Source organism: Megachile rotundata, chromosome 11 (assembly GCF_050947335.1).
Source record: "Megachile rotundata isolate GNS110a chromosome 11, iyMegRotu1, whole genome shotgun sequence".
Lineage (NCBI taxonomy): Eukaryota > Metazoa > Arthropoda > Insecta > Hymenoptera > Megachilidae > Megachile > Megachile rotundata.
The window spans coordinates 8153033-8179517 of record NC_134993.1 but is presented as its reverse complement, the minus strand read 5'-3'; the positions used below and the strand labels follow the sequence as shown (position 1 = coordinate 8179517).

The window sequence follows — 26485 nt, the reverse complement described above, 5'->3', positions numbered from 1 at the left end:
AATTAGTAAAATTATTATTTGCAATGTAGAACACGTGTATCATTTTCATTAAATTATCGAGAAGTAATTTGTATTGATTAGGTAGATTTTATTATCGTTTCTTGTAAAAAAGAAAAAAATTTGTATTAAAGGAGTATGAATGTAAAGAAGGTTTTCATCGATCATCTCTTATGCGCCTGTTGAAGTCTCCATATTACATGCTGTCTATCTAACCTGTCAAGCGTTGAAATCTTCGATCCTAATATTTCTAACATGTTTCTACTGTGTTCTTACGTAGAACAAAAAACACGGTTAAGAGAAACTGTATTTAGAATCGCAGGAACTTTATTTCTTTTCGGGTTTTGGTTTTGGGTTTGAAAAATACCTAATTTCTTAATTTCGTTAACACGTTGAGACAATCCCGTTCAGGCCACCGAATTTCGGAAAAAATTAGCAGTCCATCTTACAAGTTGTGACAAAGAAAACATTCCACCGAGCAGAACCAAATTAAGTAAATTTTAAATAAATTTTCTGTAATTCCGTAAAATAGTGTAAATTTTATAGTTCTCATGTTACACGCTGTCAGCCACCGATGGGTGACGCGGCCTAAACGGAAAGTCTAGTGTCAGCCACCGATGGCTGACGTGGCGCTCAACATGTTAATCACAGTAATTTTATTTCTTTTTAGGTTTTGGCTTTAGGTTTGAAAAATATAACAGTAATTTCTTAATTTCGTTCTCTTCTTTTTTGGTCGTAATAATATTCGTATTCATGCAATTTTTGTATGATATTATACATCTTAATATTTCATAATTATATACTTTAATTACCTAAAGTATATGTATCTTAATAATATTTAATATTGTAATGTAATATTTTTAGTGGAAATATTATTTAGCAATATTTATTAAATACCTTCCCTTAATAGTAGCAGTGAATTTAATTTGTCACATAACAGAAGCCAAAGAAAGTATATATTTCCTACAAAAAATGTACATAAAATTAAACAATAAATTAAAAATGTTACTCCTAATTTTTATTTCGAGTGTTCAGATACTTTTTGAATTTTTTAATAATTTTTTTTACTACACATTAAATTTTTAAGGTCGCTTAGCTGCAAATCTTTCCTTTGTTTATATGTAGTAAGCTTAAAATTATTAGTAATAAATTAATATCGTTCTTTACTGCACAATTCTCCTTTTTCACCTTACTTTTACAATGGTTCGATATTCAACTGATATAAAATTGATTTCGATCAATGAATGAAATTAGAAAAACAATTAAAATTCGTAATAAAAAGGTTAACAAAAAATTTAAAATGTATCAAAATAAACGACGGATATCATGAAACATTGATTTTGATTCAAGGCTCGCAATTTTGTACTGAAACATAGCTTGCAACTGTATTCGTCAATACTTTGTCAATATTTTAAATATTCACATGCTACTATTATTATGTAACAGAGGAAGTATTACTTATTAAGCATTTATTCAATATTCTCAAGTTTCAGGTCTGCAATATATTAATTATTAACATTTCGATAATACTTTTTAAAATAAATTCATTAAATAATAGACTACTTCTACATTGTTCCAAATTCGAAGTTATATCTTTTGAGGTTTTTCCGCTTGAAATATCACATTCCAAATGTTCTCTTCTGTTCACACATCATTAACGAAATTCACGTCACGAAATCTGATTTTCGAAGTTAAAATTACATTATCATATTTTGAATTATTAATTCCTTTCGCTATTTTCTACCTTGTCTTTGTCTATTCTGTCAATTATAATTTAGCTGCATACGTTAAATGACGTTCGCAAATATAAATCCACCGGAAATATCTACCAAGTATAGTAAAAAGAAAAAACTTCAATAATTCTAGTGTATCAAATGTGGGGCTTTAAATGGAATTCGTGATATCAGAATATTTATATATTTATGACACAATAAATTGATATAATTAACTAATTTCACGAGTTGACTTCTTGCTGTGAAGTTCACAAATTTAATATCAGTTTTAAATATTCCCAGCATAATTATTTAGTTTATTTATACAAGTAATTATTTTATATTATTTTAAGCAAATCTTTCACGTTTGAAGTTTTGGTGAAACAATCCTAATGCAAGAATAAAACTTTTTTATTTTTCATTTTCCTTACGAAACTTTTACCAAAATATTTGTGACATTTTCCTGACTAAAATGAGACCAAACACGACGTAATTCGGGACATATTTATTTATAATTTCAAATGTTACGTACATTAATAATTCTACTTCTATAAGATATTGCAAGTTAATATAACTCGAATTACGTCGTGTTTGGTCTCATTTTAATCAGGAAAGTGTCACGAATACGATGGCGAAAGTTGTATAAAAAATGGATGAAAAATAAAAAAGTTAGCAACGCATTAGCATTGTAAATAATAATTGAACAGACTTTTGATCTTTGCCGACCGCCTCGATCGCAGCGCCTCTCTTTTTCACTCGCTATCCTTCTCCATATTAGAAACTTTTATCGTCAATTAAACCAGTAAATATAGTCCAAATTATATCGTGTTTGGTCTCGTTTTAATAAAAAAAACGTGAAAAATCTATTGGTAAAAGTTTGATAGCGAAAAAAATGAAAAATAAAAAGGTTTTGTATTTGCATTGGTATTGTCTCACGAATATACCCGAACTCGGGTCACGTGACTCGGCGAACGAGATTCGGGCGTCTCGAGGTGTATGCCCAGTTGTGATAACATCTTTGCTTATATCGTAAAGGACATTTTTGCTTGTACATATAGAATGATTACAGTATTTGATATATTTTACAATAAAGTCGGGTATGGATATAAGTTTATGTTTTCCTCTGTTAGTAGTTGCAGACTTTGACTTCAAATTGAATGAGGTTATGTTTACTAGTTGTTATATTTACTAGTCAAAACACGACAAGGGGTTAAATATTGTTTTAGTAAACAAACAGAATTGAATATTTTTTCAATAGCAAACAAAATGAAACATACTGAATGACTAAAAAGCTGAATGTCATAATAACTAAGAAACTAAATAGTAAACATATTTATTGTTTGAGAAACTATAATAATTAAAGTAAACTATACTTCTCAAGTATACTTTTACGTGAACAATATTTCTGAAAGTATTGAATATTAAATATTGGTTAATTGCAACTAACGATTATACTTTAGTTTTCTTTTCTGCATTCGATGGTGTATCTGATATCGATTACAAAACTCCTTGCCGTACTTATGATTTCTTCTTTCCTGTCTTTTAACTTCCGAACTTTTCTCCTTTATAATTTAGTATTTCTCAAGAGTAGTGCTGTAAAAAACGAATCAATGATCGCCATGAACATGATAGGAAAGTTTTCTGAAGAAACTGTTCGTGTATCTCGCTTCGTTGGTTTGCGAGTTCTTAGGTGGCAAAGTGTTGAAACATTACTTTCAGATTATATTCTCGCAATGTTAACAAAATTCTGTTTTACAGTTACATCGCTTTGATTTGCATTTCATTTTGAAAAAGTTATAATTGTGTGTCTTTCTTTTTTAATTTCACGAAATTTACATTCTAAATTTGATCAAATTTTACCCTCTTAATGAGTACATATAATAATATTATCCACATTAGACTTTTATATTTCAAGATATGAAATAAAATATATCAATTGTTTTCATGTTTTAAAAGCATCAAATAAAATATAAAATACTTTGACATTTCAAAGATATCAAATACTATATTTCAGAAATTATTAATAAAAAATTGTACAATGTGAGAGAACTAACGAAGTAAGGTGAAAATATCAGTGTCGTAAAAGAACTTGTATTGTAAAACCAACCGAGTCGACATAAGCCTACAATTTTTAATGCGATTTACTACACAGACTCATATTTCGGCAATAAATATCGATTATCGAAGCGAGCTTTCTGCTGCGGTGAACTGTAGTATATCGAGTGTCACGAATCTACATGATGCATGGACCGCAAAATGGGGTTGTGATATATTAAAGAAATATGATTATAATCACAAGCAAGGTTATATATTAAAAGTATATAAAATGAGTATGATACATGTTTACTTAGTAGTTTACCGATGATGTTTTATATAAAATAAGGTGAAGTGAGGTAAGTGCAAACTGGTTTTCGTAAAGTTGGTATTTAAACGTAAGTATTTTCCGTCTGTTATGTAAATACTTAACGCTGTCGATATCGAACGCTTTGCACAATTACTACTATTTAATTAATATTAACTAGGACCTTCATTTTCCTTGTATATTTCGATTTTGATAGGAAATTGTTTAAAATGTCAACTACTCTGCACTTTCCCCGAAAATAGGGTAAGAGTATAACTTGAAGTTAAATACTTTGAAACTTTATTTCATGTGCAATGGGGCAAGAGCAGAATTATTAACAAAATCTGCTATAAAATGCTTTTTACTGCATTATGCAAGTACTCTGTACCGTAAACAAGTACTCTTAGCTGAAATATAAAAGGGGATATAGTGAAACAAAACAAGGAAACAAACATACTAAATGGAGAAATTTCGCTCATATTGTAATAAAAATAGCCTGTATACGCACTTGCCCCGTTTACGAACTTACTCCACTTCACCTTACTTCATTATTCATGTACTTAATTGTAAAATATTTAATTATTCATGTATTTGTTGAATCTTCGATATTACACTAAAAATGTATTAATACAATAAAATACAGGATTGTTACAACATACATTTAATTCAATAAATGTATAAATTATTACTTGCAAAGATATATTATAATGTGTAATGTTCATTTGTATTTATTGCACATTCAAAACCAGTAAATGACTGGTAAAATTATGAGCATTGATGTTTAAAATTGTTAATATTAATAATATTGTAAATTCGTAAGAAAAAATCACACAACTTCAGCCTTGTTTTAAAGCCTCAAGTATTTTCAAAATCCTTAGTTAATTTCGTTAATTAATTTTAAATCCTTAGAAGATGTTTCTTTTAAATTGTTCTAATTCAAAAATTACGAATTTGTAAATTATGATTTCCCTTTGTAGAGTATTTGGAAATTTAGAAATTTTGAAACTTAGGGATTTGGTAATTAAAGAATTCAAAAACTTAGAAATTCATGCATTTAAATATTCAGAAATTTCAAAATTGAGAGATTCAGTTTAGACTTTCGTTAACTATTTCAAAATTGAGAAATTTGCTAATTTTCAAGTTACAAAATTTAAAAATTCGAAAATTTTACAATTTCATAATTTGTTAACCGAAAGTATTTTCACAAATACATAAATAACCTCAATCTAATTGTTCCGCAGTCTACAAAACGATTCTAAACTCCGAACAAGTGTAATTAATTTGCACCCTTAAATTCTACACAGACACATTTTTTAATTAAACTTCGACATTTTTTGCCGTAGCGAAAGAAACCCAAAAGTAGTTTCAGTTTGAAAAAAGAAGGTTAAACTATTTCGCTCAAAGTTTCGCCATATCGTGGAGTCGGTTCAATTTAACCTGCTTAATAATTCCAATCAGATCGGCCAAACAAGATGTTCAAGAGCATTAGCTTTTCACGATTTTTCGTGCCCCGAATCGTATCGGTCGAGGATGGCAGCCTTATCAAGATTTCGTTCGCTAATCCCGCCGAGTATACTGAGTCTCCACGCACCGAATTAATTAAACTTCTCACTTTGAGTTTGAACTACTTTTCTCCGGTTCGCATTTTTCCCTACTTTTAACGCTGCATACCGCATGCACTCCCTGTTTTCAACGGTATCCTTAATTAACTATAGTCTCGGCGCGGGATGTTCGTACGTAAGTAGTTCTTGAAATTCCGTTAAAATAATATTCACGGTTTACCGCGATAGTTAACCGGTCGCTGTATCGTAGAGTTTGTCGCTCGAACTTCATTTAAATAATTTGCATAATATAATGGATATAAACAGCCTGTAGAATACGGGCTGCGTCACGTAACTGGATTGGTTTCTAGCTCCTTTTTTACGTTATGCTATTCGATGAGTTTACTGTCCCTTTAATGGGGCAGACACCTTTACGATGAAATACAGAGTCAGAATTGAAATATGGATTTGTGGGTGGTGTAATCAAAAATCAAATAGTAGAAGATAAAGTTTGGGAAAATTCATTGAAGTTTGGATAAAATCTTCCAAGGCGGTAGACTCCGCTATTTGGTGATCGAGTGATCAAATTTCAGTACATAAGTCGCGACAAGATTATTTAATAAATGAATTTTATTTTTTTAACTAATATACCATTTATGTCGATGTGAGTACAGACTTTAAGGGGACTCCTCTGTTTTGCGATAAAGAGTGGTAAAATTAAGCAAACTATGTGTTTGTGGGGTGAAACTATTCACCTTTAGATAACAAGAGTTTTGGAGTGCAATGCGACTCATTCTAAAGAGGAAGTTCAACGCGGAGCACGCTGGTCATGGTTTAATGATATTACGTTAATATTCGGTAATACGAATGCTACATGAGCCAAAATTAACACAACAGCCGTGGATTTCAAGTATTTTATCATTGAAAGATTGTTTTGGATACAACCAGCGCTCGACCAAACATAACTATAGAATAACGAATTTGCCTTGTTTCGAATGAGAAATAGAGGTGAAAAGTTTGGCCCCGTCATTGCTTTCGCGTCTTTTTACCATATTATCGATAAAACAGTGCAAAATTCGTGACAGGTGTGGTTGGACAGGTACAAATGAGGTGACGCCTGATTAGAACAATTGCCAACGTAAAACCAATATTCTCAAGCTGAACCACAGATCGAATCATAGTGTATATCTATGGATTTAATGATACATCGCAACTTGAACGATTTCTGTACTACAATTGCGATGATCTCTTTTCCAAATTTCTAAATTTCCAAAACCCTAAGTTTCCAAATTTACAATTTTCCAAGTTTTCAAATACCTAAATTGCTAAATTTCCAAATACTCAATGTTCCCAATTTCTAAATTTCCAAATTCTCCAAATTCCAAATCCTTCAAATTCTAAATTTCCCAAATTTCAAATTCCCTAAATTCCAAATTCCCTAAATTCTAAATTTCCCAAATTCCAAATTCCCCAAATTCCAAATTCCCCAAATTCCCCAATTTCCAAATTCCCCAAATTCCAAATTCCCCAAATTCCAAATTTCCCAAATTTAAAATTCTCCAAATACCAAATTTCCCAAATTCCAAATCCCCTAAATTCCAAATCCCCAAAATTCAAAATTCCCCAAATTGAAATCCTCAAATTATTAAATTTGATACTCAATTCCCAAATTTCTAAATTGAAAATCTCAAATTTGAGATTTCTAAATATCCAGCTGTTTGACCTTTAAAATCTGTATTTATAAACTAAAAATTTGTATATATCTATATTTCTAAATATATCTCTTTAATATTCAAGTTTTCGAATTATTAAACTTCTAACCTTCTAAGTATTCCAAATATCAACGTTTTTAATCTCCATAAATTTCTTACATCTCATATTTGCGTGTACCATTCACATGTTACAATTAAATTTGCAACTTTCAACCATACAAATTGAATTTTAACATTTTTCAAAAATTACCTGTTAAAATAAACAAAATTTCACCATTTCATCGCATAAATGTTAAAAATATTTCCCCATTTCACATTTGCAACATTATAAAATTCATAACAGTAATTCATGTACAAGAGAATATGAATTACACAAGTTAATTTGTACTCGTTAATTATTTATCATTTTTCAAGGTGCTCAGAAAATACTCAAAATGCTATTATGACACGGAATGTGCTTAAATTGTTTATAAGAAAGTTTTAAAAAAGAATCCCTAATTGCTTTACATTGTTTTTTCTTTAAGTTCTTGCATACTTTCGTGTTGATCTAAAATCATCTTAACGTAGCGAGTTTTATACTCTTTAAAAGTTTAAGCTGACGCTTTCGGTTTTTTTTTCGGTAAGAGAGTTTGTAATTTTGTAGAATAACTTGCCAAATAAAGGTAAGAATAAACTTTTATTGAAAGTAACTTGTTTCGTGTTTTATTTTAGTACTTGATCGAAAACATTGATACAGTTCCAGATTAATTAGGTGATATTAACTATCATTGTTAAAATATATGAGCATTTTTTTATGAAAATTTTCTTGTATTTTCAGAAAACATAAGAAATTATATAATGACTTCTTATTTAAACTAACAATAAGATTAACGTTTTAACAATTTTTATGTTTCAAAAGTAAGAAAATATAATTTAGTATCTCTTTATCTGTGTTATTATATAAAATACTATATTATATATTATATTATAATATATTACATGGTTATTTCACTAGCAAAGTAAGTAGCGGTCATTTTCTAAACGAACATAACACCCTTTATCACGCTCTTAAAATTTGAAAACCATTATATCGCGCAACCATCGAAATAATAAATGAAATTCCAGCCAATAACAATTCATCTTCGGAAAACAGAGAAAATTTTTTTACCCGTTCTTCGCACCTTTTTGTTTCAGAAATGGTTTATGATTTACTGGAGGCAGCCGTGGCATCGACAGACGACAATAATTTGTACATCGACGACGGTCTCGATGGATTTCCGGCTTTTGGTTTCCGACCTGGCTCTGAAGTTAAACAACCCTATCGATTATATCTTCCTGAAAAACTGCCCGCCGAGTTCACTTTGGTCGCAACATTCAAACCGACATCTTTCAGGACCAGTTATCTCTTTGCGGTTCTTAACCCTTTCGAAACGGTGGTGCAATTCGGAATCCGAATTTCGGTACGTATTCAATCTGTGTGAAATTTAGAAATTTAATCGAGTTATTCATATTCGAGATTGGTATTTGAATGACAAAAATTCGACTTGACAGTTGTATGAAGCTAGTTCTAAAAATAATTTAACACAATATATATTTTTAATTTTTCTGTACTTGAGAGCAAGAATATAAATAATCTTGTTATTTGTGAAACAAAAAAGAATTTTTAATTTTGTCCAAATTTTTGATGAGTTGAATTTTAGGAGCTACTATAATAACCATTTGACATATGAAGGTTCACCTTAAGTTTCGAAATAATTAAACTTCTAATTTGCATTAAGGTAAGAACACCAGTGGTTCACACTGTACCAGTACTTGACACTTTTACAAAAAAAGTAAATAAATAAGGAAACCATAAGTTCGAATACATCAAAGCTTATTAATCTGTATACTGTCACGCTTCGGTAGCTTAATTGCGAATCATTGTGCATATCCGCCATTCAAAAATGTAATAGCAACTGATTAATCAAACTTGCGCACGGCTCTTACGATTTTTCAGTGTTTTCTTATATAAATTGCTAGGGATTTGGTTAAAACGTAAGTATTGCAAGTTTGTATTATTTAATCATTGTGAGTAAAAAAGGCATTCGTTTATGTTGTTTGAAACTTAAAAAGAGGTTTATTTATTAAAATTGACAATAAACAATGCTAAATTGTCTAAATACACCCGTGTCAACTACTGAAACTTGTAATGGTCTATTATTCAGTAGTTGACATGGGGTGTCAACTATTAAATTACTACGTGTCTACTGATTTTGTTCCTCTGTCAATTTTGAGATGCCTACGGTAATTTCAGAAATTATACAGAAGGGATTATGCGAGCAACTGTGGAAGATGTCCGGCTCCATGAAATTTCGTATAAAACGGCAACTAGGAAATTTAGTGTTCCGAGGGTAACTTTAAAATACAAGCTTAAAGGCAAACATCCAATTAAAAGAAAAATGGGCCCAGCCAGAGTATTGACTGATGCAGAAGAATGCAATAAAAAACTGATATGAGGATACCTCCGATATGAGGAGTGTTCGAACTCTTCATACTAAATATTTATTATTAACTCTTCATATTAACCCTTAATTATTAAATATTTTTTTATGAACTTACTCAAGAATAATCTTTTTTAAATGTTCAAAAAAATTCTGTATTCACACATTATCAAGACTAATCATTAAAAGGATGTCAATTACTAAATTTTCTGTTTTCACTGGGTGTTGAAACCCCAGACTATTGAATCAAATTTTACGTTTAGAAGAAAAAAAGAAAAAAATTTACAACCGCCATCAGGAATGAATACTTGTTGTAATATAATAGAAGAATAGTTTATGCAGCGACTGCTAATCATAAATTTTCCATAAAGTGAACTTAACCTGAGCTATATGAACAAATAGACAAAAAATTCCTTAAAGTGTCAACTACTGGTACCTTTACTTTAAATACTTGACAAAATACGTAACACAGAAAAATTACGTGTCATCACAGAAATTAAGTTTGTCAGAAAATTACTATATCTGACATGGCGATCAAAATCTATGTGGGCATTAGCTAACATACGAACCACAATAAGTGGATAAAAAGTCATCCCTTTCAGGAATATTTTTAAACGAACATTAACGATAATGTATAATATTTTTATGACATTAGTGATATATATTATCTTAAAATTAACAATAATGCAGAATATCATAAGACATGAAAACTTTTTTGGGACAATATATAAATTTATGTCCCAGTTCGTTAGTAATTCACGTTCGTTCAGACACTACATCTATCGCTGACCCACATACTTGTTCATTCTCTCGATATATGACTGGGAATCGGAGAGAACGAAGGATCCTGACTGTAAAGTCAATCAAGAGGTCGACAAAAATTTCCAAGTAGAATTGGTCGATTTATAAGAAATGGGCTCTGACGATGCAATAGGGTTTTAAGTCGACACTCCCGATCGACGAATGAAGAGCGTTTCCTCATGTTTCCCAATCCCTTCGAGGCCATTGTTGCAGCTCTCGGGTCTTCAAATTTCTTCGAGATCTTTCACGTTTCTCGCGGCACCGTTTCCACGAGTAATACGATGTCTACGTGTCCTGCACCGGCAATAGCCCCTACCGTTTTTGACGTTTTGGGATACCTACTATTCCTATGGGAATAGGACCGCGAGAAAACAGTTTGGTTTTTGAATCTTTTAGTGTTTTCTGTCTATTGTCGTTTGGAGACAATTTCAAGACTGTTCTGATAGCAGGGATCATTTCTTATTGAATGATGGGTTAGGAAGGACAAAAATACCTATTTTTTTATGAAAATACAGATTAATGAACACTTATATTTAAATTGAAACTATAATACATAATGAATAATCCGTGAACAGCTTATGCAATGATTCTTTATCGCGATGATTTTGATAAAAGTTTCTTAATAATTTTCAAACCTAACAAAGTAAGGAATGTAGTCTGTGAACCTTGAGTTCAATAGATATAAGTTAATTTTTTAATTATTAATTGGCTAAACATCTTATGGCGGCAGTCCTTGTAATATTTTATTCATAACATTCGACAAGTACAGACAAAATACAAGTTTGAGTATCAGAACCTATCAGTCTGTTTCTCCAATTCATTTCACGTTAGACAGAGCTACAGTAATACGACTTTTTTATATTACACAATGAAACCTCTTCTGTGTCACAAATTAATAGATAAAGTTTCTAATATAACAAAGTTAATTGCTATTAAAAGTTTCTATAAGAGGAAAAAACTTGGTCCAATTAATAAAACAAATTTCCGGTAAAGCAAAGTTAATTGCTATTAAAAGTTTCTAGTAAGAAGAAAAAACTCCCTCCGCCATTTTACTGTTCGCAAGTGTCTAAATTAATAAAACATATATTTGATAATTTATTTCTTTCTTTAACACAGCCTGTGTTATTGTAAATAATTCTGAAGTTTAAAAATTATTGTAAATAATTCTGAATAATTTAAAAAAATTTTTAAGGGGAGAGAAAAATGAAAAGAATGTTATTTTAAAGGTGAATGAGTCATAATTTCTGAAAAACTGCTAAAATATTATAAGGCTTATTTTATCATGGTACTTACATTATGCCTTTTATACAAATCACGTAGTCTCTCCTTGAACATAGTCATCAGGAAGGTTGGCAACGACTCAAGTTTAAAGGATGAAGCCATATCCTAGAAATTGGCACCCTTAGAGATATTCAAGGGTAAATTATTAAAGAGATAAGTATTCTTGAAGATAAAATTATAGTTTATGATGCATATTTGCATATTTTTTTGTGTAGGATGGCATAGTGGATTAATTTTATATCTTTGATGATGAGAATTGTTAATTAAGAATGGTGTGTGCGATGAAGGCAGTTGAAAATATACGTTTTATGTATCTTTAAGGTTTAATGAGAATAATTAAAACCATCTCTGCATTTCTGTATGGTCAATAAATAAATACTGAACGCTATATTTGAGTAAATATTAAACTTTCGAATACAAGATAGGATTAATTAAAAATATTATCTTAAGTATTAAAATATAATTTCTTTACCTACACCTGATTTTGTTTAACAACTCTCTAACCTCTTAAAATGTAATCTTCCTTACATAATCAATAAATAAATAATGAACACTATATTTGACTAAATATTGAATTTTATTAAAACATTATCTCGAATATTAAAATATAATTTCTTCACCTATAATTGATTTATTTCGACTTCAACAATTGTTCAATCTAAACTGATATATCCAAAAGTGGAATATTCGCTATGTAACCAATAAATAATAAACGCGTCATTTGACTAAATATTCAATTTTCTGTCATACAGGATGGTCCAGGAATAAATTAAAAAATTATCTCGAATATTAAAATATAATTTCTTCACCTATAATTGATTTATTTCGACTTCAACAATTGTTCAATCTAAACTGATATATCCAAAAGTGGAATATTCGCTATGTAACCAATAAATAATAAACGCGTCATTTGACTAAATATTCAATTTTCTGTCATACAGGATGGTCCAGAAATAAATTAAAAAATTATCTCGAATATTAAAATATAATTTCTTCACCTATAATTGATTTATTTCGACTTTAACAATTGTTCAATTTAAACCCATATGTACACTACCGTCCATAAGTATCCGGACACTTGGTTTCGTTACATAAAACACAGTTGTACGAAAGGTATTTAGGGTTATCATATCATTTGTAATAATTATTATTATCGTTTTTGAGGTGTCATAACATAATAGAATTAATTTTTAAGTACAACTTATACAATGAGAAAGTAAAATTCATGTCCAGAAGTACAAAGTCCAAATTTGTGAATCCAATGAAACGCTTTCGATTCTAAAAAAAATTTTAATTTCTACTGTGTTTCATTTGTATGGTGTAGAACGTATTTAGAGGGTTCTTCGATATGTTTCAAGTGTTTGTAAACTGTTGGTAGATGTTTAGGTTCCCTCAATGGAGATAAGAATGAAGGTAACACAACGCATTCGGTTTAGTTCGTCTGAAGCTTCTTTTCCATCTAGATATGAGTTCCAAACGAAAATTATTAATCGAAAAACGTTTCAGTATTCTGACCTTCGCAGAAAAAAAAATCGATTTTAGTTACTGTTGCAGATATTTGAATAACTTTCATGCAACGCGAATGCATATTTCGCTTGCGTCCGGATACTTATGGACGGTAGTGCATATCCAAAAGTGTTTTGCTATGTAACCAATAAATAATGTCATTTGACTAAATATTGAATTTTCTGTGGTACAGGATGGTCCAGGAACCAATCAAAACGTGTCTCTGATCTACACAAATTCCGACCAGCACTCTCATTCAGAGGAGGTAGCAAAATTCACGGTGCCAAAATTGACGAAAAAATGGTCGAAAATCGTAATCAGAGTGTCGACAACCGACGTCACCTTGTACCTGAACTGCCACGAGATGGCGAAACAAAGAGTGACCAGAATCCCCATGGAATTAGTGTTTGACACCGCCAGTACTCTATACATCGCGCAGGCTGGTCCACATATTCAAGAGAGATACGACGTGAGTACATAAACAGCTTTATCATCGATGATTCATGTTGGAATTAATATAATCGTTGTTGAAGCGGTGCTGAACGCGGTTGAATCTATTCCGATTTTCGATAACAAAACCGCAATTTGAATATCGTTCGGTGAACGAATCGAGTCACTTGCCGGTATGAATCTCGTTTAGCTCCAAATATTATACATGCATAAATTTCAAATCACCCGGAATATTTATGTGCTCGCTTTAATTCATCCTGCAACTGGTACACGATTTATTCGACCACGTGTCAAATACGCGGAGTGCGTAACTTCATTGCGCGCCATTTTAAAAACCTATCAAGAATTCTCGCGTTAGTTCTATTTAATTAAGTAAATTATAGCTTTATTTTATAGCAGACTTTCGCAAAATTTGACTTCCTTTTAATTTTAATTTGAGAAAGATTTGAAAAGAAATTTTAACTTTTAGAAAAATTTTATACATAATGAGCAAGAAATTCTCGCGTTAGTTCTATTTAATTCAGTAAATAGATAGCTTTGGTTTATAGCAAACTTTCACAAAAATTGACGGATTTTTAATTTTAATTTGAAAAAGATTCTAAAACAATTGTTGAGCTTTTAGAAATATTTGTTATTAAATAAATAATGAGCAAGAAATTTTAGAGCAGAATTGTTGAAAGAGCATTCGAATAAGTAAAAATATTAAGCTAATGCAAATGTTGACTCCATATTAAATTTAGCAGGTGACCCTCTCTGACCCAGTTTCCTGATGAATTATACATTTTGTTTGCTACATGGTATAAACGCCCTTTACCTGCTGAAATTAAAAAAATTCACATGAATATTTTTAATACATACGGTAGAGGAGTTTATTCAAATTGTTTATGCAACAGTCCGTATGGAGTTATCAGATTTTTAAGGTGATTTAATTGTTATTTTCATGTCGAAGTGATATTACGTGTTTTGTTACCAAATTTAAAAAAATAATTTATATTATTATTTTTTTGTTAAAGGCATAGCTTATACTTTATAGAGGTTATAGTAAAAAATAATTTGTTTATGGATTTATATTAGTAACGATTTTATTATTTTATTTTGATGAGGGAGAAGTTTATTTTGGAATTTGGAATTTAAGTAATTTTCAAACAACTTTGAAAAAGGAGGAGTTTTTCAATTTGCTTGGTCTTTTTTTACTTAATGCTAGAGGGTCACCTTAATTTCTTAGTCAAAATAATTAAAAATACAAATTGAAATGATGTACTATTTTAAAGAGAAATATTATTTCAGTAATGAGAGCGTTTCAGCACCGCTTCTGTTTTTGAATAAGTATTAAAACTTTCTTCACGAGTTTCGTCAGTCGCATGAAAACTGATAAGCGATTATTAAGAAATCACAAAACGCAATGGTTAATTAAAATGTGCACACGAAGTTGCACATCAAACGTGCATGTTTTAGCAGTTTGATTGCTAATTGATTAAGATGGTGAAAAATTTGAGAAAATGATGTGAGATATTTTTGTATGAAGTACATTGAAATTTTGTATTAAATACATTGGCGTAACTAGGGTATATCTTTAAAATGATCTATATGTGAAGTAATTTGAAAAATTAGAAATTTGAGTGTTATAAACTAGGAAGTGTGAAGAATTTTTACATTTTTAAATTTTTAGGAATTTGATAAATTAATAATTTGCAGATTTGGAAACTTAAATTTTGGAACTTTAGAATTTTGAAAAATTTGACAATTCTGAAATGTATAAATCTCAAAAAATTGAGAAATTTTGAATTTGCAAAACTTAAAAATCTCAAACTAGGGAATTTAAAAATTTAAAAATTTGGGAAACTGAAATTTGTAAATGTTTTAAGGTCTAAAATTTGGAAATTTCAAATATGCAAAATTTTTTAATTTTGCGAAAATTGTAATTTCTAAAATGTATAAATTTCAACCCTTAAAAGCTTGAATACTTGAGATTTCTGAAATTTACAGATTTGTGTATTTGAAGTAAAATTTCCAAACTTCAAGCTTGCAAGATTTCGAAATTTCAAATGTATAAAATTTACAAATTTTAAATTTGCAGAATTTCAAAATATCCAATTTACAAAATTTACAAATTTGGGAAACTTGAAATTTCTAAAATTTTTAAAGCTCAAAATTTCTATATTTCAAAACTGCGAACTTCAAAATTTTGGGAAAATTGTAATTTCATGAAATTTCCAAAAGCTTGCCAAATTTCCAAATCTCAAATTTACAAAATTTGTAAATTTCAAACTTGCAAAATTTCAAAAATCTCCAAATTTCTACTACTTTGAAAAAAGATGAGCTATAAATCTATTAACCTGGTTACGCCACAAGTACAATATAAAAGTTTGAAGTTTCACTCACTCTAGTGTTCAAAAAAAAATTTACCATTACTCAGTAGATATTATACCTAATATTATAATATTATTAACACTAGAACTACCAACCAGTCAAAATGACTGGTTTCAGATTTCTCATTTTATATTACAAAATTTTATTATTGTGGTTTTATGGAAATGTCTGTCATATTTTGTTGAGGTAAAAACAAGTTCTATATGTTAATTGATGCTTTAGTATTTATTTATTTCCCTCTTCATTTTATTTTTCATTCTTCAATAAACGAGCATTTAATGTCGGTAGTTCTAGTGTTAATAATGTTATCGAAATTATTTCGTCCACATCTCGATATACTAAAAATACACGAAATGACACCAAGTTGTCAAATTACACTTTCCTCTCTCACATAATTATATCCTACAGCAGGATGTTATTACTCGATAAAACTTTATTATGTCAAATAGCCATCAATTACTTTCATAAGTTTATGGAGTCTGCAGCAAAAGACATTTATTGTCATCCTAACCGACAGGTATGTAAGTAATCAAATGTAATTAATCATAATTTTAAGCCCATAATGTTCGAAACGTCGATTTTCTAGCTGCATTTCAAATCGTCGCTTAACGATAATTAGCTTCCATGCTAATATAGCGTTAGCGTCGGAGACAATGATTTACTTCAGTCCTTTGTTAATTAGCCGCTGACGATAATTGTTGCAATCTGGCGCATTGCAATATTTCGTTATAATTATATAATAGCACACTACCCACCAACGGGAAATTATACTGTCGCGATTAATATGATTCGATTTATTTACAATATTAATATGTTTCTCGGATTTCCATCGTTTTTATGGATTTTCATAATCTGCAATATTAATACATGGTAATGATCTTACTTGTATTTCCTGCATTAGTATAAATTATTTTATTCTTAATTATCTTTGTTACTTCCACGTAGTAACTCTGTTAAAAAAATACATCATTTTTAAATCATTTTTAAGTAATCAAAATAATCACAACATTTTTAATTAAAACAATTTTGAATTTTAAAATAATCAAGGTAAAATAGATTATAACAATCTCTCATTTTAAAATAATGAACATAATTTAAATATTTATATTATAATTAACGAGTTTTGTAATTAACAAAATTGTCACAGTATTTTGTAATTAAGAAGTTTTAATAAAATTACCAAAACCTTATTTCAAATTTTATAATTATGTTTCATTTTTTCGTCAAACTTAAATAGAAAATATTTATTTATATCCCTAAACTGTAAGAAATATTTACTTATCAATATTTCATTATTAGTGTAATTTAGGATGTACTTTTTAGGAATACATATCATCATTAAATATCTAAACGAAATCGGAATAAACGCGAACCGAAGTTGGCCGAGCATCGATAAATAAATAAAATTTTTATCGGAATTAGGTCAGCGCGACGATTAAATCGTGTATATAGTAATTGCTACTGAACCGATATTAATGCAATTATCCAATCCTGTTTCCCATCTCTTTTGTTGTCCCTCTAGTTTTATTCAACAATTCTTTTTTTACAGTTTGTGAAAATTAGAATCCCCACTGCAAATTATATTTTTATAGAAGACTTTTGGAAGCCATATGAAAATCTCCATGCTTCTCTGCTAACCATTATGGGTGACCAGACAGTTATTTGCAAATATCTCGATAACTATCAGTTCTATAACAAAACCGGTTATTACAAGTTTTGTAGTCTAGGAAATTGTCTACAAAAAGAGTTCTGCGAGTTTTTTTCGTAGAACTAACTATTTTTGTGTACTGTGACGTACAAGATTTGAACCTTCAGACTTCTGACGAGAGAAATTGTAAACTTGTAACTCATTCACAGAATACGGTTATTCTTATGAGAAAATTGTATAGAAGCTTTTTCATAGAGAATTTCTTAAGCTTTAAATCTTGTAATAAATATTTTTGTCGTAGAATTAATAGTTAATCAGATATTTGCGAATAACTGCTTCTTTCTTGACTTTCAACACTTTGTGCTTCACATCAAGTGGTTTTGATACATTAAAACGGTGAAGTAAAGGTTTACACATATGCAAGTACATTTTGCTTTGAATTATTCCTTAATCTGGTCATACTTTTGTATAATTTCCCTGAACTATTTCCTTTTTCATATCTACTATTGATTTTATTAAAACTTATAATATTCAGTAAGATGTAATACTTCTACTTTGAGTATTCTATAAAATCGCAGGATGATTTGAAAGTATTAATCATAAAATGATCATAGTAAGTAAAAAAAGATTCAACCTTTCTAATTTGATCTAATAGTCAATTATTATTTTACAAGGAAAAAAAATCTAAAGGTTCTAAAATTATGTGGGTATATTACACCAAAGTTTCCACATTTCATTTTAAATATTCTGGGATGTGACAAACCGAAATTTGATGAATAAAAATATTGCGACTTGATAACGTTTCCGTGTAATTTCTTTTTAAACGCAAGAACAATCAATCGAAGCGATTAATCCGCCATTTAATTCGGCAACGATGATTTATGCAATATTCCGAACGATTTCGGCTAGCCAGAATTTGATTGAAAATTTATTTTCCAAGCGACTGATTTCACGATGTTTCAAAGGGTGAGAAGTGAAAATAAAAATGGAATGCTGTCTCGTCGACCGAAAATGGGAACAGCAATTTCGAATATTCGGAACGTCCTTTATTAATGGAATTATGCTCCCGGACCAAAGAAACTTACAATTACGGAGGATGTGTAATAATGCTTCATCGTGACCGAATTTCTGCTTTCGTATTTTGTCCTGCAGAAGCATGCCGCCGATATTTTTATAAATATTTATGTATTATTGACAAATTTTGTATCGATCTGCATCTAAAACTTTGATGTGCTCTTACTTAGTAAGGGGGTTCAATCTCCGCCATTAGCAATTATAACTTGACACCATTTTGGCAAATTCGACTAATTTTTCAGTTTAGATACATTGAATTCTCAAATTCTGTAATTTTCATATCCTATTCATATTATATTCATATTCTATTGAAATTTGAGAAGTGTAGAATTTGAGAATTGCGTAACTTGAGAATGATTAAAATTCGAGATGTGTAAAATTTGAGAATTGTGTAACTTGAGAATTATTGAATTTGCGAATTGTAGAATTTAAGAATTATACAATTTGAAAATTCTAGAATTTGAGAATTGTGTAACTTGAGAATTATAGAATATGAAAATTCTCAAGTTACACAATTATCAAGTTACACAATTCTGAAATTCTATAATTCTCAAATTCTACATTTCTCAAATTCTACAATTTTCAAATTCTATAACTCTCAAATTCTGAAATTCAGTTTTCCCAATTTTATAGCTCTCCAAATTTTCAAAATCCTCAAATCCCAAAATTCTGGAATCTCAAGTTCCCAAATCTTTCTTGTCAGTGTCCAAAGTGCTTAACACTAGAACTACCAACCAGTCAAAATGACTGGTTTCAGATTTCCCATTTTATATTACAAAATTTTATTGTCATGATTTTATGGAAATGTCTGTCATATTTTGCTGACGTAAAAACTAGTTTTATATGTCACATGATGCTTTAATATTTATTTATTTTCCTTTTCATTGTATGTATCATTCTTCGATAAACGAGCATTTAATGTCGGTTCTAGTGTTAATTCTCAAATCAATTATCCAAATTCCAAATTTTCCAAAAAAGGATATTTCCCATATACTTCATAAAGCTAAACGGATTGAGTGAATGCTCAGTAAAGAAATAAATTTCGTTTGATCAAATAAGCATCACTCGACTATAGAGATAAGCATTTACGTGAAATGAAGTTTACCGAGTTATTGTTTCTTCAATGGACATAACGTTTCCTTCGGATATCAGATACACGTTATTAAATAATATACGCGCGACAGCTAACAATTTGAAAATCGAGAGCGGAAAGCTCGACACAAAAGAAGGCGAACCGAGGTGGAAGATTTGACCCGGGAACAATTTGTCGTTTATCTATGTGTGTCGTCGAGTTCTCTTCGATCTTTCACCACTCTGTTTCGCACGATTACTTTTCTGCCGAGGAATACCGACAACCGTTTGAAATCTTTTGCATTTTCTCATCCTTTCCTCTCTTCGTATTGTTTCGATTGGAATAAGTTTGCTCGAGTCTGCATGAATTCATTTGAACACTTCGGTCGAACACGAATCGAATGCATTTGAATAGCTCCGATTCGATCAATCAGTCGAAAGAAATAATTCGAAACACTGCGTTCGACTTTTCGATGTTCTTTTACCTGAAATAATACATGAGAATTATAAGCAGTATACTATTGATTATTATGGTCAGCCCAGCTTTACAAATCTAATTAAATTTACTTTTACTCAAAAAACTTGTACAATATTTGCCAGATGGGTTAAAAATAATTTTCTATTTTTTCATTTCTCGATTATGCAAAATATTTTGAATTACCTTTCGTTTTCAAATAATCAGATTAATTAAAACAATTTAAATTATAATAATTTTTTGGTTTTAAATAGTCAAAATATATCCAATTATAATCCTTAAATTTAAAATAGTCAAAATAATAAAAATAAAATAAATAATAAAAATCGCTCTTTCATGTTTAAATAATCAACAATTATTTCATAAATACAAATTAACAAATCATCAACAAATTAACTACAAAATATGTGCAAATAAATGATGGATTTTTAATAGTGAACACAGTTTATTTTTATTAAAAATACGCAAAATAAATTATTACAAGAAGACGCCGGGCATCGTAAAACGTGAAGTCACTAACGATTCTCCAAACACAAAACGCTGCACGGCAACCAAAAACAGAAAACGAAGGACCGCGAATTTCTTCATTTAAGAGTTTTAAAAGCGCGTAAATTCAAAACTCCAACAATAAATAAATTTAAATTGTTTTTCAATACAAATCCAATTGTTAAGTTAGAATGGCAGTAATGACTCATGTTGTTGCATGTTATGATTGTCCCATCATAATCAATTTTCCAAACCCAATTAATGGATTCCTTTTCGTTCAAAATATTTGTACAATATTTGTCAGATAACATGTTACAAATAATTTTTGTTTTTGTTTTTTTTTTTTTCATTGTTCGATTATATTTCGATTTCAAGCTAGGTAGCTTTTGAAATCGAAGTAACGAATAATCAATTAGCGTGACGTTTGATGGAACTGTTCTCGCAGAAAATTAAATTTCCAGCTGGTATTTATACAGAATTTCCAGTATTACAGCGACCTTATTTTTAACCTCAAAACACAAAAAGTGGTGTTGCAGAAATTTATCAAGCGCGAGTGTACGCTTGACCGAGAAAACTTATTAATTATTTCACGAACATTATTAATTAATTCTTATAATTGATTGCATTTATTCGTACGATTTCACCCTTTTCGTAACTAAGAAAATATACATCGCAGTTCATAAATTGTAAAGTTATTAAATTTTTAAGTTTGGAAATTTAGAAATTTGAAATTGGACAAATTGGGATATTAAAGGTCTGAATATCTGGTTGTTCAGTGGTGTGATAATTTGGCGATTTATATATTTTAAAATTAGAGAAAATCCGGAATTGAAAATTTGAGATTTTGATATCTACCAAGACTGACAATTTGGAGATTTAAAAATTACAAATATGATAAATATTATAATTTCGACTTGATCGTTTCGAAATATTTGATCATTTCATAATTTTATGTCTTATGTATATGAAAATTTAATAATTCAAAACGTTTTCCAAATCTCAAATTTAGCATTGTAACTCTACACTCAGCTAGTACTCCACACACAGCATTGTAACTCTTCACTCAGCATGTAACTTTCTCATCTAGAAATTCCAGTAACTTAACCCTAAAAATAATTACATATTATTAGAAATTTATTACATCTTCCAATATTCTCACAATCGAGTGGAATAATACCAACTCTGAAACGTTACACAAATTCTCATCCAAAGCATGGAACGAAATATACAGGATGGCCCACCACATTTTGCCATCTAGAATTGCGTCGTTATTATTATTCATAGCAAACAATGTTTTAGATGAAGTTGAATGGTTTTGAGAGGAGCCATATGCTGGTGGTATATTTTTTTTGTAGGTGGACATGTAAAGGACATATGAAGGTCATTAATGTTTTTTTTTAAGTGGAATCATATATTTTTTATTGCATCAGCTGATACTCCTTCATATTCTTCACAAAAAAGTATTAATCTATTTATGTGAAAAAATCATTAGTTTAGGAGATATTTTAATTTTAATGTCTATTTACAGAAAATGTTCAATGCGGCATGAGAACACTTTCTGAATCGAGAAATTAATGACTTACTAACATTCCGTAGTGTATAATCTTTCTGCATGTGTAGCACTTTTCCCAGCTTCAAAATAAACTGATAACATCTCTATCTTTTCTTCTTTAGAATACTTCATTACGAAGTGATAATTCACCGTATCGTCGTATTCATCGTATTAGAGACGTAACAGAGACTACATTTCAGTGTTAGTGCGTAACAAAAAAAAAACAAAAACTCACGATTCGTTTGGTGACACGTGACCTCTCAAAGCATGTAGAAAAATATTTGCTGTTCAGTTAGGGCAATTCATAATATTGACTAGAAAGTCACGATTTCCTAACAAGTTAGAATTAAAATATCTCCTATACTAATGATTTTTTCACATAAATAGATTAATACTTTTTTGTAAAGAATGTGATGTTGATGCAATAAAAAATATGATTCCATTTAAAAAAATATTAATGACCTTCATATGTCCTTTACACGTCCACCTACGAAAAAAATATACCACCATCATATGCCCCTCTCAAAACCATTCAACTTCATCTAAAATATTGTTTGCTACGAGTAATAATAATGGCGCAAATCTAGATGGAAAATGTGGTGAGCCACCCTGTATAGAATAATATTAAAGAACCGCCAAATGCGCACGGTTGTGTATTAAATTTCCTCATTTAACACATTTTTTAATTCAACATCGAGAGCATAATTATCTTAAATCTGCTCGAATTTCCAAAATCGTAATTTCGAAGACGTGTCGCATATAATTATTTCGACGAGAGCTGAAACCGCCTTTAATTTACGATCGAATCTGCATAAAAGGACCGTAAGTTGGCTAAGAATACACCGGCTACACAGTTTCCGCTTGCATTTTACACTGCTGCGGTTGCGTTTATAGCAGCATCATAATACACGCCATCGTGCGGGTTTCATCGCGTTTCAAAGATAATGCCATATTCAGTCTCTAGATATATAGCATCTAATCCGTATTTTACATTATTTATTAATGCGACCTTTTCGCACAATAAATGTTACTTACCCGTGTATCGCGCTATGTACATACTTTGCAGAATATTACATGGGCGCTGCGAATAGGCGATAAATTTTGACGAGGCAAATTGCGCGTTACATTTCCGTAATACAAAAAATAATTCAGGTGGATACAGTGCGTTGTATAAATATCTTTCATATTTTCAATGATCTTTGAAGATTATGCTCAGTATTCATTAAAAAGCAATTTGTAGTGTGTAAAAAATAAATTCTGTAAAACGGACATATTAACGTAAATAAGGTTACATAAAACCTGATTTTCAGGCGTTTCATAAATGGACTAGCCTTGTATTACCAATATTCCTTAAGGATCAATTTGTAGCGTGTAAAGAATAAATTCTATAAAATTGACGTATTAATGTAAATACGATGGCTTACATAAAATCTGATTTCCAGGCATTTCATAAATTAACTTGTATATCTTTATATTGTAGCCAATGGAGCTACATAAGCAGCTACATAACAAATTATGTTATCTTTGTTTGTTTTAATGAAATGATTAGGAAAAGTATAACAATTCCAGGAATTTATATAATAATGTATATTAACAATAATAGATTTAATGTCATTACATTACACACGTCATCACATGTTACTACGCTTTTCTCTACGTCTATATCGATCGCGACTGTAGATCCCTGCCCAACCACCTCCGAACGCTGCCGATCCTTCCCGAAGTTACACTCCACCATCTTGGACTTCGGTATTCTTCATTTTACATTCGTAAGATTCGTTTACAAAGGTTAGAAAATGCCTGAAACAGAACATTTCTTGTTTTTAATATGTTAAAAATGTTTTAAGCATTATGCTCTAAATACTTGTATCTAATTAATAGCAAAGTAAAATGTGCTCCCATGAAAAAAGTGCAGATAGAAAATTGATAAAAATTAACACGATACACGTATCGTTCGTTACTGATTCCGAGTTTTACTAAATCCACGAAGTGACGGAATGCATTTCAATCGTTACACGAGCTGTTTTCCGATTTAAATGGCTTTTTTAAATTACCACTTGTTTCGAATATTCGTGAATAGCCTCGATCGAATTTGTTTTTTGGCGAATTTTTGACGCTTGACGAGTGTCCTAGAACGGGAAAAAAGAGATCGCGAACATGGTTAGATGGTAATAAAAGGTGCATGAAAAGGGAGGCGTGCGGTTAAACGTGTAATTTTATCCGATGAAGTAATCTCGACGTTTGAACATGCACAATGAAGTCCTAACGACATTCATTAGGGAAACAATCTCGAATAAAGTCACGCTGGTTATGTTTTAATAGCACAAAGGAAAGGGGTGAATTAAATCGAGCCTCGTAATTTTAGAATTTTAATCGTACCTCGTAAAACAGCTTGTAAATCGTTATCATTTCTGATGGAATTATTAACTTTACAGTCCGTGTTTCCTGGGAATGGCACACTTTCTGTCACATGTAGTTGAAGTTTCATGCGATTACCATTTTAATTTCTGCACAATTTTTAGTAGTCTTGTTTGGAATATTTTATTGGTCGTTTACTACTCGTTCATGCAGATATCGTGGAATTAAACGTAGAGAAATGAAGGAAGTTCTTTTATTAGCTTAAGCGTATATGTGGAGCTTCGGAACGTTTTATGCAGTCTGATGATATAAAAGGAGTATAATATCCTACTTATCATATAACAGTTTGGAGCTAAAAGTTTGTAGGAAACGATTATACATATAGAGAGTTAATATAACCTTTATATAAACTTTACACAAATTTTTTTTATGATCTTAATTTATACATTAGTGTATTTACAACCTGACAGTGATGCTGGTGTTTGAAATTAAATTTGACAGTATGGGGATTTTTAAGATGTATAAATTTGAATTTTTATAAATTTTAAAAAACTAAAAATACTTTTTGGTAAAACTTAAGAAATTATAGGAATTCGAAAATTTCCGAGAAAACTTTAAATTACTAAATCAAGTAATTCGGTTCATTTCACAGAATCACATTAAACTTTTAAAGCTAGTTTGGAAACTGCGTTCGTCGATTAACAATGGCGCTACCAGATTAATTATGGGAGTTAACATTCAGCTCCTTGGACTATTAGGCTACAAGTATTATAGTTTCTTTTTTCTCCTGTGCTTATTCCTCGTGTTCGCGTTTCTTTAACGAGCGTCGTTACCGCTGTGAAACAGGCGTCGAGACGCAGAGATTGCTTCGTTATATGAAATTAGCCATTTAGAGGCAGCCTTTCCGGCCCTGTTTGTATTCCTTTCATTATTCTATATCCAGCAGAACAAATTTCTCCTTGTTGCTGTTCGACGATAAAAAGTAAACTGCATTCTTTCCTCTTTTTCAATGAATCAACTGGGTGAAAATTGGATTCTATTTTTGTGGCGGAGCACGAGTTAAATTCATCCCAGACAATATTTGGTCGTAAATTAAATATTTGTCTTCTTCTTATTACATTTCTTGCTACGTTCCCGTATTTTCTAACCAGTTATTGGCTGAAATCTTCTGAATTCTCTGTATCTACAAATTACAAATTTTAATTATATACTGTGCAGATGCGTATTGTGCAGTAAATTATAAAGTATCAAGTTAAGTTATATAATATACAACAAATGCAAGCTGCACAGCAAATGAATAATACAGTTAAATTGTATACTGTATAACAAATATCAATTTTTGTTTTGGTTTCAATGTTCACTTTCTATAAAGTTTATTTTGCCAATTGTGAATTAAGTGTTATTTTCTGTGTTGTTCGTTTTGAGAAATTCTTTTCCTTTAATTTTTACCGCCATCCACATTACAGTGACGTATGAATTTATATTTACATTAGACGCACATTATATCAGAAACTATCATAACTAACTCTATTAAGGTAAGAGCACCAATAGTGGACACTGTAGCAGTACTTGACACTTTTTCAAAAGAAGTAAATAAATAAGGAAACCACAAGTTGGAATATATCAAACCTTATTAATCTGTATACTGTCA

General features: G+C 30.2%; 1 protein-coding gene and 1 long non-coding RNA gene across 7 annotated transcripts in view; one reads left to right on the top strand and one right to left on the bottom strand.

Annotated features, from left to right (window-relative positions):
• The window catches only part of Mp (collagen XV/XVIII-type protein multiplexin), a 582981-nt gene that overhangs the window by 109642 nt on the left and 446854 nt on the right, over positions 1-26485 (top strand). For all 6 annotated transcript variants that reach the window (XM_076537426.1, XM_076537422.1, XM_076537424.1 and 3 more), the window contains exons 3-4: positions 8477-8742; positions 13544-13819. In XM_076537426.1, the coding sequence (XP_076393541.1) occupies positions 8477-8742; positions 13544-13819 (542 nt within the window). The remainder of the gene's footprint in view (positions 1-8476; positions 8743-13543; positions 13820-26485) is intronic.
• LOC143265432 (uncharacterized) overlaps positions 1-26485 on the bottom strand; it is a 222286-nt gene that overhangs the window by 43021 nt on the left and 152780 nt on the right. The gene's annotated exons all lie outside the window — the stretch shown is intronic.